General features: G+C 46.3%; 2 protein-coding genes across 8 annotated transcripts; both read right to left on the bottom strand.

Annotated features, from left to right (window-relative positions):
* Positions 1–2,296: 2,296 nt before the first annotated feature.
* rbm14b (RNA binding motif protein 14b) lies at positions 2,297–10,040 on the bottom strand. Of its 6 annotated transcripts, none has more exons than XR_014554415.1 (6): positions 10,034–10,040; positions 8,697–9,049; positions 7,269–8,337; positions 6,312–6,380; positions 3,587–5,785; positions 2,297–3,117 (listed from the first exon to the last, which is right to left on the bottom strand). XR_014554415.1 is itself a non-coding variant. In XM_083677358.1 (6 exons), exons 2-5 carry the CDS (start codon positions 9,043–9,045, stop codon positions 5,485–5,487), a joined length of 1,788 nt encoding a protein of 595 aa, XP_083533484.1. In that variant the 5' UTR covers positions 9,046–9,049; positions 10,034–10,040; the 3' UTR covers positions 2,297–3,667; positions 5,439–5,484. The 6 variants fall into 6 exon arrangements, 5 of the variants coding, with proteins under 5 accessions (XP_083533484.1, XP_083533483.1, XP_083533485.1 ...); XM_083677358.1 differs by having other exon boundaries at positions 2,297–3,667; positions 5,439–5,785; XM_083677357.1 differs by having other exon boundaries at positions 2,297–5,785.
* Positions 10,041–10,246: 206 nt separating this feature from the next.
* Positions 10,247–15,291, bottom strand: ccs (copper chaperone for superoxide dismutase; the record flags this gene model as incomplete). 2 transcript variants are annotated; one of them, XM_083667877.1, is made up of 8 exons in its annotated part: positions 10,247–11,424; positions 11,664–11,767; positions 11,885–11,962; positions 12,222–12,282; positions 12,803–12,977; positions 13,164–13,301; positions 13,733–13,805; positions 15,163–15,291. In XM_083667877.1, the coding sequence occupies 8 exons, from the start codon at positions 15,289–15,291 to the stop codon at positions 11,268–11,270; spliced, it is 915 nt and encodes a 304-aa protein (XP_083524003.1). In that variant the 3' UTR covers positions 10,247–11,267. The 2 variants fall into 2 exon arrangements, with proteins under 2 accessions (XP_083524003.1, XP_083524004.1); XM_083667878.1 differs by lacking the exon at positions 15,163–15,291 and adding an exon at positions 15,009–15,013.
* Positions 15,292–15,902: the final 611 nt, after the last annotated feature.

Genomic DNA, 15,902 nt, shown 5'->3' with positions numbered 1-15,902 from the left:
GGCGCGTGGGGTATCAGGTTCTGACCCTAAAAGGTGTGATTGGGCGGGGCTGTTGCTAGGGGTTGCCCTGTTCCAGAGCACATAGGTTTGTGAGAGGAGGAAGGACACGTCAATCACGCCCCTTTCGCGGAAGGAAAGGTTTGTATGCCTTGTGGAGCGCACCTGTTGCTTCTGGTATCTCTCGACCTTAGCCATTCCATACTCGCTGCTGCAATGTTAGCCTGCAGGCCTTGGGTAACTTAAATGTTCTCACAGCTTTCCCTATCTCGTCTAATGCTGCACTGAGGTGACATTTTAATTCAGATAAATACCATAGATACTATATCATGTAAGAACACTGCTTTATTATCATATTTTTGCTTCGTTGAGCTCATTTTATGACATGAATTATCTGAATTAAAAAGAGAATAATACATGAAGTTCTTTTCAAAAAGGAATTTATTTGAGACTACCATGCACATCATACAATGCCTCAAGACATATGCAAGAAAAATGGAATATACACACAGTATATCAAATTGGGTTATTATGAATAGGAATAACACATTACCATAAGGCATGCAGATTATATTTCAGAACCCCATATCCATAATCCTGTGCTGTGTGCAAAAGTACTCTTTCTTCTTAAAATGATTATATTATAGTTCATATTCTCTAGAGGTATATATTGCCAAGAGAAATTAAATCATTCAGAGTATGATCATCATAACCATTACAATAAAACAGACACGGTAGGCAACACTTTACATTAGGTTGCCCTAATGCTGGCCTGAATGTAATTACTCTTTATTGCACTGTAACTACACTTGACTTGATCCACTTAGTTAATTATAGAAACCTAGTCACTGTGTAGCTACAAGTACACTATTGTTACTGGTGACATTCAATGTGACAGTGAAGCATTAAGGCAACCATGTCAAGTGTGACCAAAAGAAGACAGACTTGGTTACTGATGACTTGTATTCACAGACTGCCCCTGGGTGGCAGTCTGGCTCCTCAGAGGACTGGTGAGAGAGTTTTGCAGATCTGAATAAACTACATAGGTATAATCACAACATGGCAGAATATACCCTACTGGAAGGCTAGGTGGTGCCATTATGATCACACCTTATTGACACCTATCCAGTCCCCTCAGATCTGCAGTCACATACAGGGTATGGTCTAGGTGGGGTTGTTATGGGACCAGGGGCTTAGAATTGCATGGGTGCATGTACACCCCAAAGCACCTAGAGGAACCTCAGACTCCACTGCAGAGTTCCAATTTGGCTCCTAGCCACTCCTGCAGATTGGTTGAATTCTCACCATATTGCTCATCCCTATCCATCTACAGGAGGGGCCAGGGGTTAAGGGCTAGGGGTCGCTTTGGAATTCAGCATTCATCCATCAGAATATGGGGACAGTGTAGGAGAGAGCAGCAAACCCTGTTAATGCAGGCTGAAAGAAGAACTCTTTCCCCCCCTATTCTTGAGGTGATTTACTGCTATACAGATGGTCATATTTACTGATTACTATTTAGATTGGCATTCAGATTATTTTAATAAATCTTACAGTACACACAACCAACAGTCAAGACAATAGGCCTTGTTAAGCTTGTGAGAAGAATATTGTGTCTGCAAACACAATCTTTAGACTGTCTAGAGCAGTGGTTCCCAAATATGTGTTGTGCCTGTGCTTCTCTTGTGAAGAGAAACAATTAAATAAATAAATAAACTGTTAGTACTAACAACCCAGTGTGTAAGATCCACTATTTTAGAACCACAGATCTAGGCAGTCCTCCAGGATCAGAATCAGAAGAGTTATAGGGAACAAGGATGGACTGGAGCTGGAGATCTCAACTCACCTTCCTTCCATCCATCTATCCATCCTTTGCTTCCTTGATGAGGCAGAGAAGCGGAGACCACACCCTCTCCCTGTCTTGTCTCCACCCCCCTCCCCCCATACAGCAACACACCTCCCAGCTGTTCAAAGCACATGTTGGACAACTCAGTTGTGTCTGTGTGGGTGTGTGTTTAGCTGTCTTCACAGGGGGACATTCTTTACAGATTTACACATACAATCCAACAGTACAGCCGGTGCAAGGACAGCAGCTGATTCTAGTGAGAGAAATAGTTCCCATACCAAAAAAGTCCTATAGGAGTCCTGAGATTGCTGTGAATCTGCAGGTAGGTAGTTGGCCACATCAAGGCTTGTCTTATAGGACGTTTTTGATCAGGAGAGGGCTGTCAGGGGGACTCTGACATGTTATCCTCCAGAGTGAGATCAATTTATTGGAGTTGGACCAGATACTTTGAATTGATTCGACTGCAAGGAGGAAGAATAGTGTCCCTTTCATAGCCAAGGCAAAAACCACATCACAGTTTAGCAAAGCAACTCTACCTACAAAAGTCTCTTTATGAGGAAACATAGTACAGTACTCTGTCCAGTGACAGCCACCACTGTCCATTGTCACTCTACAGGCCTCTAAGGTTACTGGGGTGGTGGGTCTGGGCTGCTGTAGCAAAGGCCTGATCCGGGCCAGAGCGGCACCCTGATCCAAGATGAAGGCGGCGGTGGCGGCGGCAAGCGTTGTGTGTACGGCGGAGAGGCGCAGAGGGGGATGGGTTGAGGGGAGGGGAGGCGAAAACGGCGGTGGAGAGGAATTCTCTAGCGGGGCGGAAGGGGAAATCCACATGTGCCAAGCCTCAATGACCCCCCCCCCCACACACACACACACACACAGTCTCTCACACACACACACACAGTCTTTCTCTTGCACTCACTCTGTCACTCTCACACACTAATACATCAGCAGGACAGAGTTAGACTGATGGGTACAGCCCACTGTGCTGGCGAGAGATAGGACAAGTCACTGGGTCTTCTAGAGAAGTGGTGACCCCCAAAGAGAGAAGCCCCGGGCTCTGGCAATGTCAACGCAGGTGAGGGAGCTACGGAGGGGTGGTGGTGATGGTGGAGGAGGGGAGGGAGGGGTGGGGGGGTGTTTGGTCAAGGCATAGTCAGGGGGAGGGACGGGGACGGGACACAGTGCTTTTTCATTACCTTGGTGGAGAGTTCCCACTGCATTCATTGCGCGACGCTAATTGTCTTCCCCCACTCACACGGTGTCCGGATGGCTGGGACCTATTTCAGTTGAAATAGTTAAGTCAGTATGGGCTTGGGTACAGCACAGACACATGCAGGTCTACAGTGGACACAGACACACATGGTGGTGTTGTTGTTGGTAAGGACCAGACCAGACACACAGCCCCTGCCCCACCCCACAGATCAAAATGCAGGAGAGCCATTCTATCTGTGTGCCTCTCCCCAGCTCACAGATGGTGGTGTGTGTGTGTGTGTCTGTCTATTGGTAACCCAAGGACAGTCATCTCCATGCGAGTAATGCACTCAACATGGAAAGCGCAATTAAATGTGGTGATAAACACCTCTCCCTCTCCTTACAGCCAAAAAGAGCTAAACAGAGAAAGTCTGAGATTCTTTAAACTGAGTGCCTGGCTCAGAAAAAGCACTGTGGCACTTGTTCTGGTTCTGTTCTGTTTAGAGTTTGAGTGAGGCTGGAGAGAGAGAGAGGAGTGCCAACCCCCTGACTTACCCCTTCCACCGAGGCAGAGGGGGGGCTCAGACAGACGCTAGTCCTTTCACCCCCAGGCCCCTGGCTCCCAGTCATATGGGTCTGGTCGGTTCACAGAGGAGAGACAGGAGTGAAAACAACGAACGTAAACAAGAATGAAAAACCCTCCAAACCCTGGGATTCTTTACCACAGTAGTCAGAAAACATTCTTTATTTTAATGGTGGGTACATATTAAAAAGCATGCCGGTTTCTTTTATTTCTTAAAAAAAAAAGGCAAAATTAAAATATCTCTAAAATACGGTCTGAGACATGGCACACAACAACAAGAAATTTCGCAACCGCCGAGTCCCACAAGTGATGCAAGGGTGTGTGTGTGTGTGTGTGTGTGTGTGTGTGTGGGTGGGAGGGGGGGGGCAGAGAGAGGATATGAGATGCAAAATGCACTGAATCACTTAAACCACAGGAGAAAGAGGGAAGGAAACAGCGGGGCTGAAAGGAGTCTTACAGAAGGGTGTGCAAGGACAGTCAGGGTAACTGAAAGAAACTGCTCCATCTCTCAAATCATTGGCGTTAACTTCATTAGCCTTTTCTCTTTTATCTCTCTGATTAAAAGACTGAAGTATAGTAATAAAAAAGCACTTCAAAACAAGGAGATCCACTAAATGCACTTCACTCAAAGCTTAGGCACCATGTTAAGCTCATCGAACATCATGATTCTAGGAAGTCTAAAAAGTAGACTCCACCATGACACAACTCATACACGAGATGAGGGAGGGGAGCATTTACATTACAATTCATTGCCCCCCCACTCATCAATCTGCATTACAAAAACTAAACTGTAACAAACAAAACAAACAAATACTTAAAAGGCCTCTCAAAATACAGTAAGACTAGAGAATATAGAAATCCTTGTCACTTAAATGTGGCATTCCCTTCCCAAACTACTGACACTGATATACTGTGTGGATAGAAGGCAGACAACGCCCGCTAACCTCAATCCAATCTCACTGTCAGAGGTAGCTAGGTGTAAAGTACGAGAGGGAGACATGCAGCAGCATCTTTCAGTGTTCTGTTTACAGTGGGGTGAGGGTAAGGGGACGCGGTAGAGGACAGAGGGTAGGGGGACATGGTAGAGGATAGTAATAATAAAACTGTACAGTGTGTCTGTGTGCCTTCAACACTCCCTAGGTATAAGATAGCGAGGGAACCAGGCTGTATCTGTGTGTGTGTAACATTGTGACAACTGTAAGCCAAAACATCTCTCTCTCTCTCACACACACACACACACACACACACACACCAGTCCCAACATATAAAAGACATACAGACCCAACCAACCCTGGACCTCCCTAACCCACCTCAGTGCAGACACAGTATACATGTACTTCTCATCTAACCTCTCATCTGTCTGGGTTTAATGTCATTTAAGAGTTAAAATAAGGCAAAAAAAGCATGTCTGAAGAGATTATCTAGTGAAATTCATACAGCCAAATAATCATGTTATTTTGGCCTTCAAATGTATATAGTAAGTCATCTGTACAGAAGGCTGCTTTAAAATAAAAAGCGACTGGTAGTCAGTCAAGTACTGGCACTTGTCTCCACCTTCGAGACAGTTTAATGCAAAAAAGTGTACAAGATAAAAGAAGAGGAGCAGGTGAGAGAAGCCTCTCCCCTTTCCAACTGCACTGGGTGTGTATTACCAGGACCAGGGTTGGGGACCAGGTTCTTCCTGTAAGTAAACGGAAGAGCCCTCAATTTCAAACCCAACCCACCCACCCAGACAAACAAACACGCACAGACAAACAAACACACACACACACACACACACACACACACACACACACACACACACACACATTGAGACACACTCACACACACAGCCGCTGCGGGAGGAGTCGGGGAGGGAGGACAGAGGTGACTATCGAAAGGGAGGCTCAGGCGTGTGAAGGGAGAGTTCGGGGCGGCGGAGGAGGGTCTCCTTGCGCGGCGGCGGCAACGGCGGCTCATACACTCTGGGTGCGGCCATGGCTGCTGCCACGGCGGCGGTGGGCACCCCTGGCCTGAGGGCGTCCAGCGCTGTGGCGGGCTGGGCTTGCATGCCCTGGATGGCGCTGGGGGGCGGGTAGGCGTACTGGAACTGGGGGTACTGCTGGAGCTGCTGGAGCTGCTGGAGCTGCTGGTACTGTTGGTACTGCTGCTGGTAGTACTCTGCATAGTACCTGAGAGGGAGGGAGGGAGGGAGGGAGGGAGGGAGGGAGGGAAGTAGGGAGGGAGAGGGAGACAGAGAGGGTTTTAGATGATCTACAGGGGATGTGTGGAGTCTTAAAGCGGCAATCTGGGATTTGAACATCACCTTTTTGAATGTTTCATTAATGATATAAAGCCATTGATTCTTGAATAATATAACATATAAATGTAATTGTAAACAAACACTGTATAGCACAGTCAGTCCTTAGCTTCGTCAATGAATTTGAGAGTGGTTACATTTCTCCAGCCCTATCCCTCAGCTGTTTACCAAAAAAAGTTGCAGGGAGAACGCTTTGTTGTTGTTTGGATCCCAGATTTCCACTTTAAATATATACATACAGCCTTTGAGTAAATCTAGTAAAGATAGTATAGTTTACGATTCCAATAGTAAACAACACACAAAAACCTCCAACGATTAAAGCCTCCCTCCCAGATTCAAATACATTGACTAGACTAGTTGGACAGTTAATCTACTGGGCGGGGGGCGGGTAGGCGTACTGGAGCTGGGAGTTCTGCTGGAGCTGCTGGTACTGTTGATACTGCTGCTGGTTGTACTCTGCATAGTACCTGAGATACGGGGAGGGAGGGAGGAAGGGACACAGAGAGGGTTTTAGATTATCTAATATGTGGTGTCTTAAATACGTACAGAAAGCCTGAGTAAATGTACTGGTCTGGAGACGGTATAGTTTTCAAAAACTAGTTGAAATAGTGAACAACACACAAAAACGTCTTGCGGATAAACCCTCCTTTCCTCCAAGATAAATATACATTGACTAGACTAGTTTGGAAGTTTAAATCTACTGCCGTAAGCAACTGCTGATGTAACATATAGGTCAGTGTGTCTGCAGTGCTCCTGCTACAGGTAGATAAATACCTGTGGGCCTGGGGGAGGGTCAGTGAGGGTAGTGTCGGGAGTGAGGAGGCACATATACAGTGCTGCACATAGGGAAGGCTCAGAGATGGTTGAAGAGGGAGAGGGCCTACAGAGAGCCTATTATTAAGAGTCTATAAAAGCGGGTAGGGAGAGGGTGTCCAGTACATTAGGGAGGGTCAGAGTGTTGACTAAGGAGAGAGCCTACAAGAGCCTATAGTAGTGGTAGGGACTAGGGAGAGTGTGTACAGAACACCAGAGTAGGTCAGACAGGGTTAAATAAGGACCTCTCCTTATGTAACACTCTCTGACCTACTCTGGTGTTCTGTATTGTACTAATAGTAGCACTGGTAAGGGTCAGAGAGTGCTGAATAAGGAGAGGGCCAACAGTAGCACAGGGGAAGGGTCAGAGAGTGTTGAATACGGAGAGGGCCAACAGTAGCACAGGGAAGGGTCAGAGAGTGTTGAATAAGGAGAGGGCAAACAGTAGCACAGGAAAGGGTCAGAGTGTTGAATAAGAAGAGGGCCAACAGTATCACTGGGAAGGGTCAGAAAGTGTTGAATAAGAGGAGACCCAACAGTACCTGGCCATGGAGTCCTCTGCTGCCTCGGCTGCCTCCTCAGCTGCTCGGCCGGCGGGCGTCGGGAGCAGCGGCCTGCGGGGCTTCACTCTCTGATACATGAAGGGCTTCAGGACAGGGTCCGGTAGCAGGGGCGCTGAGCGCCGCAGGGGGCTACGGTCCCTCTCCCCAGACTTAGCTGCTGCGGCTGCGGCTGCATGTGCCGCTACAGTCTGCTGCTCGGCCAGAACCTGCTGGCCCTGCGCAAAGTAGTGTGCCCGCGCCGCCTCGAAGAGGGCTGTCGGGTCCGGCCCGCCCATTGCTGCTCCCATCGGCCCCATGTGGCCGTAGGCTGGTGTGGCGCCTCCGTAGAGGGCTGGGCCAACTGCGTAGGCTTGGTTGAGCGCTGCAGCAGCGGTAGGCATCTCCATGCCAGGGCCTGCGGTCAGGTAAACGGGGTGGTTGGCCATGCCGGGTGCATAGACGGGCGTGGAGTAGGCAGCAGCGGCTGCTGCAGCAGCAGGGCTGGTCATCTGGCCGTAGATGTTAGGGGTCATGGAGCTGTACATCTGTGTTGCACCCGAGGTCAGGGCCGCCGGATTGGCTACCGTGCCATAGAGCTGGTTGGCAGTCACGTTGCCGACGCCGTATACCTGACTGGCCAGGGCACCGTACACAGCCTGGTTGACGGGGTTGCCATCGGTGCGGGTGCCCGTGGTGAGGCCTGTGAGAGCAGCGTATGTAGGGTCGAAGGTCGAGGTGTTGTAGACGGAGTTGTGTACGCTCTGCTGGACCTGGAGGGGCAGTCCGGCTGCTGCAGCGGCCGCCGCGGCAAGCACAGCAGCTTGGCTCTGGTACTGCTCCAGAGAGGGTTTGCCTACAGGGCACTCCCCGGCATAGTGGCCCTGCTTCCCACAGCTGACACAGGGGATCTTCCCCGTGGGGGTCTGCTTGCTGGGCTGGACCTTGGACAGCTCCACGGAGAGTGGGCGGCCCTTGAAGGAGGTGCCGTGGAGGGCCTCGATGGCCTGGAGGGCGTCCTCCTTGTTCTCCATATGGACAAAGGCGTAGCCTGCAGAAGAGGAGAGCCTGGCTGTCATTGAGCGCAGGGACACCAGTTAGAACCACACGGGGCATGCCACACACACTGCTTAACCCATACTCTACACACACAACAGAGAGCCCCAAATGTTCATCTCATTGGGATGCTGTGACAGTGCACACAATTTAGTCTTCTCCACTCATCATCCCCCCAAAAGAATCGTAAGCTTTGAGCACCTGCCAAAAGATATGTCATATCTATTTGATGTTTATGATATGATATTATCGTGGTTTAATGGGGAAGAGTTCTGTCAATTTTATTTTGAAATGTAATTTCTCAATGGTCATCATATACAACATAGGAGGCTGAGGGGGCTCTCTGTGAACGTGTTATAAAGGCTCTCGGCTCACCTTTGACCTTGTCACACTCTAGCACTTTGCCGAAGGTCTGGAAGAGTTCCTGGAGGTCTTCTGTGGTGCACATGCCACTCAGGTTACCCACAAACACCTTGGTGGAGTGGAGCGGGCGTCCCCGCGACTCTTCCACCACCAGGTTCCGACCCCGGAACTCCCGGCCATTGAGCTCCCGGATGGCACGCTCGGCGGCGCCCTCTCCCTGCAGGTGGACGAAGGCGAACTGGCGCAGCACACTGCAGCTCACCACCTGGCCGTAGGATTCGAAGATGGCCGACAGCTCCTCCTGGGTGGTGTCCAACGCCAGGTTCCCCACAAAGAGCTTCACCGTGTTGCTCTTGTCCATGGCGCTGTGGTCCCAAGAGAAGAATAAAGATGGGGAGAGGGGGGGGGTGAACAACTGAATTTCACCAAATTGACACGCCAGAACTTTTCTGACAAGATTGACTATGGAATAATTATTTAATGTATAGAATGTGACGGACAAAAACACCATAGCAACTTGGGTTAGTTTCCAGTTGACCTCGTTCTATAGGTCAACCAGCACTACTGGTTTGTCAACACCTTTACTGTTGTTGGCCTAAATGCACGTTATAAATCGAACAGCTAAATGACATGTCATGACACCACCAGAATGACGTCTCTGTTTTCTGCACATAGTGAGCACAACATACATTGAATACTGGCGATGCGATACATAGAAGGAGCTGAGAACATCTGTTTACTTGAGAACTGGCGAAATCTTTTTTTTCTGATGACGCAGCACTAGACAAAGTAAACACATTTCCGCGTGAACCAGTGAACCATTATTGACCAACTCAAAACTGGAGTTGCCCGTTTTAAAACCCGCATGACACTAGATTATTTGTTTTCCCGGCTGAGATCACAATGTACTCATACACAACATGTTTTCTCTGACCATGAGTCACGTACAGAAAGAGGAGGATGCTTGGTTTTGTCTGACTGAACAAACCTCGCGACGAAAAAATCGGTCTGCCTCTGTCTACAATAGAATGGTTTATTTATGTGATATAAATGATAGAATAAAGCAACACCGGACACAACAATACATGTAGCAAGATCGCGCGCAAACATTAGAATGTTAGTCGCGGCATATTTTCCGCACTGAAACGGATACATTGCCACACTGAATCTGACTTCAATGCAACGAGAGATTTCGCTTTCATCAGTCACTACGACTGCCCGTCGTTCTAAGGACAGTCTTTCACGGACAACGAACACAATCGAGGATTTATGTTTGTAATCATTTTATCTTTTTTTCATAGTTTAAGTAAGAACATGAAATGAAGAGGGACGAAAATCTACCATCTTACCTAGGCGGTGGTGTGTTTCAAAATGGTAGCGCCTGCTTCCGTTTACAGAATGACGGGCATTCTTCCATTGGAGGGGGGGCTGTGCGGGGCTACCACAGGCTACCACACGGCGTGAATGCTGATCCCACACATTTGAACAGAGATCCAAATAGCTGACTACACTGAATATATATTTTTGTATTGATCAAACAAGTGGACCCTCACACAAAACCATAAAGTTCAAATGTCAACGGGTGTTGCCCTTTATTGCAAATCTATCATCACTGACAAAAGTTACAAAAAATGTCGACAACAATTACATTGTAATGACAATAATTTGAATCACATTCATTTACAGTCAAACTGCAAATTAAAATGTACTGCACAACAATGACTTCGATATAAATCATGATGTTTCTTTGTCATTAAAGGCCTTCTTGAAATGCAATGTGCTGCTTCTATGCATTTGGATGAAAATCACAATTTGTACAAATCTCACGAGACTTATTTTTGTGGAGTAAAGCACTTCAGTAAATGATCAAATTGTCATCAAGTAACAGAATAACAGGCAGATTTATTGAGTATTGTGTCTGTCAATCAATATATCAATAAACAAATTGTAAACATGAATACAAAAGCAAGATCAGCAGGCAGTGCATTGGTCTTCTCCTCTCTCTGGCTATGGTCTGATTCTCTTCCCCTCTGACTCAAGTCAATCACTCCCCGGCATGGATTTGAAATAAATGGGGGAAAACACCTTCTAGTTTACACCAATCCACTGCTGTTAAATCCATGAGGGAGCTGAGCAAGTGCACACTTAGTGGAGAGGGGTAGTCTCTCAGTCTCACTCTCTCTCAGTCTCACTCTCTCTCAGTCTCTCTCTCAGTCTCACTCTCTCTCAGTCTCACTCTCTCTCAGTCTCTCTCTCAGTCTCACTCTCAGTCTCACTCTCAGTCTCACTCTCTCTCTCAGTCTCACTCTCAGTCTCACTCTCTCTCTCAGTCTCACTCTCTCTCAGTCTCACTCTCTCTCTCAGTCTCAGTCTCACTCTCTCTCTCAGTCTCACTCTCTCTCTCAGTCTCACTCTCTCTCTCAGTCTCAGTCTCACTCTCTCTCTCAGTCTCACTCTCTCTCTCAGTCTCAGTCTCACTCTCTCTCTCAGTCTCAGTCTCTCTCTCAGTCTCACTCTCTCAGCTCTTAGTGCAGGTTATCAGTGTGACATCATGAGCTAGTAAGGTTGGTAGTTGTCACGTCATCACAGGTTGGCGGTGGGCCTCTCTGTGGTCTTACTGCGGCCCGCCCCGGCCAGGGGTCGGTCCCTCTCCTCCCACAGTGTCACTCCGTCACAGGCACAGATCTTCTTAGTGTTCTGGAACAGGCCAGCAGAGCGAGCAATGATCCCACAGGCCAGCCTGTCCAAGCAAACACAGAGTAATGGATACACACACAGAGAGAAAGAGAGAGAGAGAGAGAAGCACCCACAAAAATATAAACAAGAGAACAAGAAACTCAATCCCTCCACCTATAGTAATTCACACCTAACTGAGAAACAGGTACTATCTGAACCTTAATCACAATACTCATTTTCATTGTTCTGTTGCAAAAAGTGTTCCACTTCACATCGACTGACCAAGATCCTGAACTGTCTCACCTCTGCCCTGAGTTCCCAGTCTGTTTGGAGAGGGGGTGACCCCCCTGCCCCAAGTCATCCTCCCCAGCATCCACCACCAGAGAACGCCCAATCACATCCCACACCTGCAGGACCAGACAAAAGAGCAGTCAATGGGGCACATATTTATCAAGAGATTTTCACTCCACCAGTACAAAATATGACCCAAGCCGAGAGAGAGAGAGAGAGAGAGAGAGACAGACCTTCAGCTGAGAGTCCTTTAGTCTGAATGAGGCTCTGCCATCTGGCCCAGCCACAATATTTCCCAGATCACCTACATGCTGGAGAAATCACAGACATGCAAGGACATCACACAAATTAGCTTTTCACCATAGTTCAAAATATGGTTTCAAGAAAAAAAGAGACAAAATAGAAATCTAACTAGCCCATATGAATCCTTCAAACTTACTATATGAGACGGTGAAAAGACACTGACTATGAGTATACTGTCTCAAAAGGAGACAGAACCCACAGTTGCACAGGGTCTTGAGCAGGACTACAGTGTATGGGCCTGCTTTAGAGGTAGGAAAGAAATTGTACCCTCTCTGGGTCCTGTGGGGCGCCATGCTGTCTCCCATTGGGGTTATAGTGTTCTCCACAACTGCACAAACACAGAGAGAGAGAGAGACATGAGCCATCTGCTTCCATGATGCCATCTGAGAGAAAGCAAACTATGATCTCATGTGCAGTGATGCCATCACAAAGCGACTTAGGTCCACAGAGAGGCCTGTCCAGAAACAACCCCTACATCTTAGACAGTTGTGTAGATATGAAAGGAGTAGATAGGTATAAGCAATATAGAGCTTCTACCATCTTGCTTAAACCTTTCAAATAATTTCAGATCTCAAAGTGTCTGGTGTGTAGGGGCTAGCTAGGGGTTATTTCTGGACAGGGACAGAGATTTAGAAATAAGCCTCTATGGCTGCACACATCCAAATGATTCCATTGGTGTGAGTTTGAGGGTGACATTGTAAATAGATATACGAATAAATACCCCAACACTAAAAATAGCATACACAGTACATCCCACAGGTGCTTGAAGCATTGCATCATACACTTCAGGAACACCATAAGGTAGTATACAGCCATGGTAGTTCACAGTCATTGTAGGCAAAGGGTACCTCTGGCAGTCCTGTGTGAGGTCTCCCAGTGTGTGGACATGCAGGCCGTGAACCCCAGGCTCCAGCCCATCCACGGTCCCGTCAATCAGACAACACTCCTCAGACAGCTGCAGGAAACGCACCACACCCTGGACAGAGCCGGCTCTGCCCATCATCGCCACTGCTGTACCCAGATCTGACAGAGTAAATACACAGAGTACATACATTAACATACAGTGCATGTCTTTAACATTTCTCTATAAATGTGATCGAGTTAATTAAAATCGTTTTTACAGCGAGACTTGTCCCAAGACAACTGCAATCACAATTCACACACACACACAACTGACTAATGAACATAAATAACATGTAGCGTCCTTACCCTGCTCTTTGCCACCGACGCCCTTCAGCACAGCAAGGCGCCCAGTGCTCTCTATCAGGCCCTGCACCTCATTAGATGTCAGAGCAGCCTCCACAAGCACCTCCTCCTTCTCCAAGTCTATCCTCACCGACTGCACTCCTGCACACAGAGGAGAGAGAAGGGTTGGATGAGGAGGAGAAGGGATAGAAGAGGAGAAGAAGATAGAGTTTATGAATCCATCACACCATACTGTGACTAACACTGTGCTGACATGTGACCAGGGATGGATGTGTTTGAAACACTCTGGTTTTTAACTGGAAAATATGTTGGAATGCATGGAGAGACCCACTGATGTCTTTAACCATGTGACAAACCAACCCTGTATATTGCATTATAATGCAATGTAGCAATTACAGTATAATAGTGTTATGATAAACTAAGAAATATGAATTTCTGATCTGTTGCTAATTATGCACTGCTAGAGTCTATGAAGTTCAAATACCAACTGTGATATGTAATAATGTCGTATTTAGCCTGGAGCCCATGTCAAATCCAGGTGTAATATTGCAGGTAGTCAAGACTTGTTTCACCTGGTTTTCCCTCCAATGCAGCTCTGACTGCCTCTGCACAGCTGGAACATGTCATCTGTACAGCAAACTCCAGCTGTGCGGAAGAAAGTGAGATACAGCATTTAGTAGGCAGGTCAAACCCGTTTTGACCATTTCTGGGAAATAAAATATAAACTGCAAAACCATGATATATTTTGGTATTTAACAATAGTATTTGCATCAAAAACAAATATAAATTTCAAACTCACTCTAAAACGAGCGTTTATATCCTTTAAATCTTGATTTTGGTGATTATAATGATAGTTTTACTATATATATATAGTAAAACTAACAGACTTCAAATATTGGTGGCCATATCAGTGAAGCTGTCTCGCTGAAATTAATGGAAAATTCGATTGGCTTGATAAGTTAACTAGGGCGCACGTCTGCTATTTACACAAATAAAAAAAGCCCCAAACGGAAAATGTTAGCGGTTTTCAGTTTGTTGTAGACAGTTGGCGAAGACACATTGGCGAAGACACCCATATGAAATTCGGCTTGTTGGATTTTGATTCCAGAGTTGGCCAATTGAGGTCAAGGTAAAAACTAAATTTTTTTCACCCGTTAATCCTAACCCAATCAAAATCCACCAACGGGTGACGATAATTGGGGTTGGCTCTTATTTGAGTGATAGTTTGAAAAACCAATAGAAAGTGTGGTCGGGGACTTTTGAGCTCAATAAGGGGAGTGGCAAATATTTCTCAGCTTCTAAAACTGGCCTAGAATTCTAACAGCGGCTGTCTTGTCTGGCGCAGTCGCTACGGTGCTTTTTAAACCGTATTTTTAGACCAAAATACTCACTTAAATATGTGTTTATTATTATGCTTCGTCTTTTGATTTGCTTGCTGCGCAAAGCACAACCGTTTATGCTTGTCAACAAATGCTAACTGCTTATACGCTGTTGTTTCTACGAAGAAAACACCGACAGTGTTTTCTGCAGTAAGTGTAATGATACATGATGTACACTATTTCGCATTATTTGGGATATTTTAAAAAGTCCCGAAACGGCTATTTTGCTTGACAGCGGACTTACATGTCTCAACTCGTCCCCACATTGATAGCATTGTGGCCAGAGCCTTTGACCACGCTACATTTAGCCTATTTATCATCCCTGAGCTCCCTAGCTAACCAGACTGACCAGTGACCACTGCCTTCAATATGATAGATATAACACTGGCAGTTAAGTTAAATATCAGTAATTGATTATTAAATATCTGGCGATCATATATATCGGTCATGACGCATTTCAATTCGTTACCATCTTCCGACTTCATATACGCAAGCAGTCCACACAGCCAAGTCATGCAAGGCAAGTGTCTCGTTAGGCTAAATGATCTGGACTGTTTAGGCAACAAACAAAAAAAGTCAGTAAATATAGCTCCATGACAATTTAGGTTGAATAAATTGCTCACCTTCGTAGTTGAGTGCGAATCCATTGTTATTGCGCACGCCGTTGCCGTCTGACCTATGATAACAGAATTTATTAGACAACTTCCCACTTTTTGCCAAACGGAAATAAGCCGGGAGAAGTGCGACGCCATTTTTGTGAGGTCATTAAAAATGTAGTTTTGTTTATTATTAGGTGGGCTTGCTTCAGCAAGTCCAACTATTGTTATTGCTCATAATTATTCGTGGGCTTGCTTCAACAAGTCCAACTATTGTTATTGCTCATACTTTTTCTTATTAGTGGGCTTGCTTCAGCAAGTCCAAGTATTGTTATTGCTCAGGTAAGGTAGTGATGGTTGAGAGGGGGTGCGTGGTTAGTTGAGCAGTCTTATGGCCTGGGGGTAGAAACTGTTCTAGAGCCTGTTGGTCTGGGTATGGATGCTCCAATACCTTTTGCCAGAAGGCAGCAGAGAGAACAGGGCGTGGTTGGGGTCCCTGATGATCTTCCCAGCCTTCCTCTTGCACCTCTCAGAGTGTTCTTCGACATACATATTATTATTATTATTATTATTATTATTATTATTCCTATTCTTCCACCTGCTACTCCTCCTACATCTTTTAAGCTATTCACACCATTCAAACTTTAAAACGTGCAGAGAGGTCTAACTCGTTGCTATGACTTTTGGTTTTGATGCCTATTAAACTTTTTAAATGTTACAAACTTGAAAGTGCACTTTTTAAAATGGAGGTCCAAAAAATGTCATTT

This window comes from Argentina silus, assembly GCF_951799395.1.
Source record: "Argentina silus genome assembly, chromosome: 1".
NCBI classification, from domain to species: domain Eukaryota; kingdom Metazoa; phylum Chordata; class Actinopteri; order Argentiniformes; family Argentinidae; genus Argentina; species Argentina silus.
Note: the sequence above shows the minus strand (reverse complement) of the source record. Positions and strands in the feature narration are given on the sequence as shown.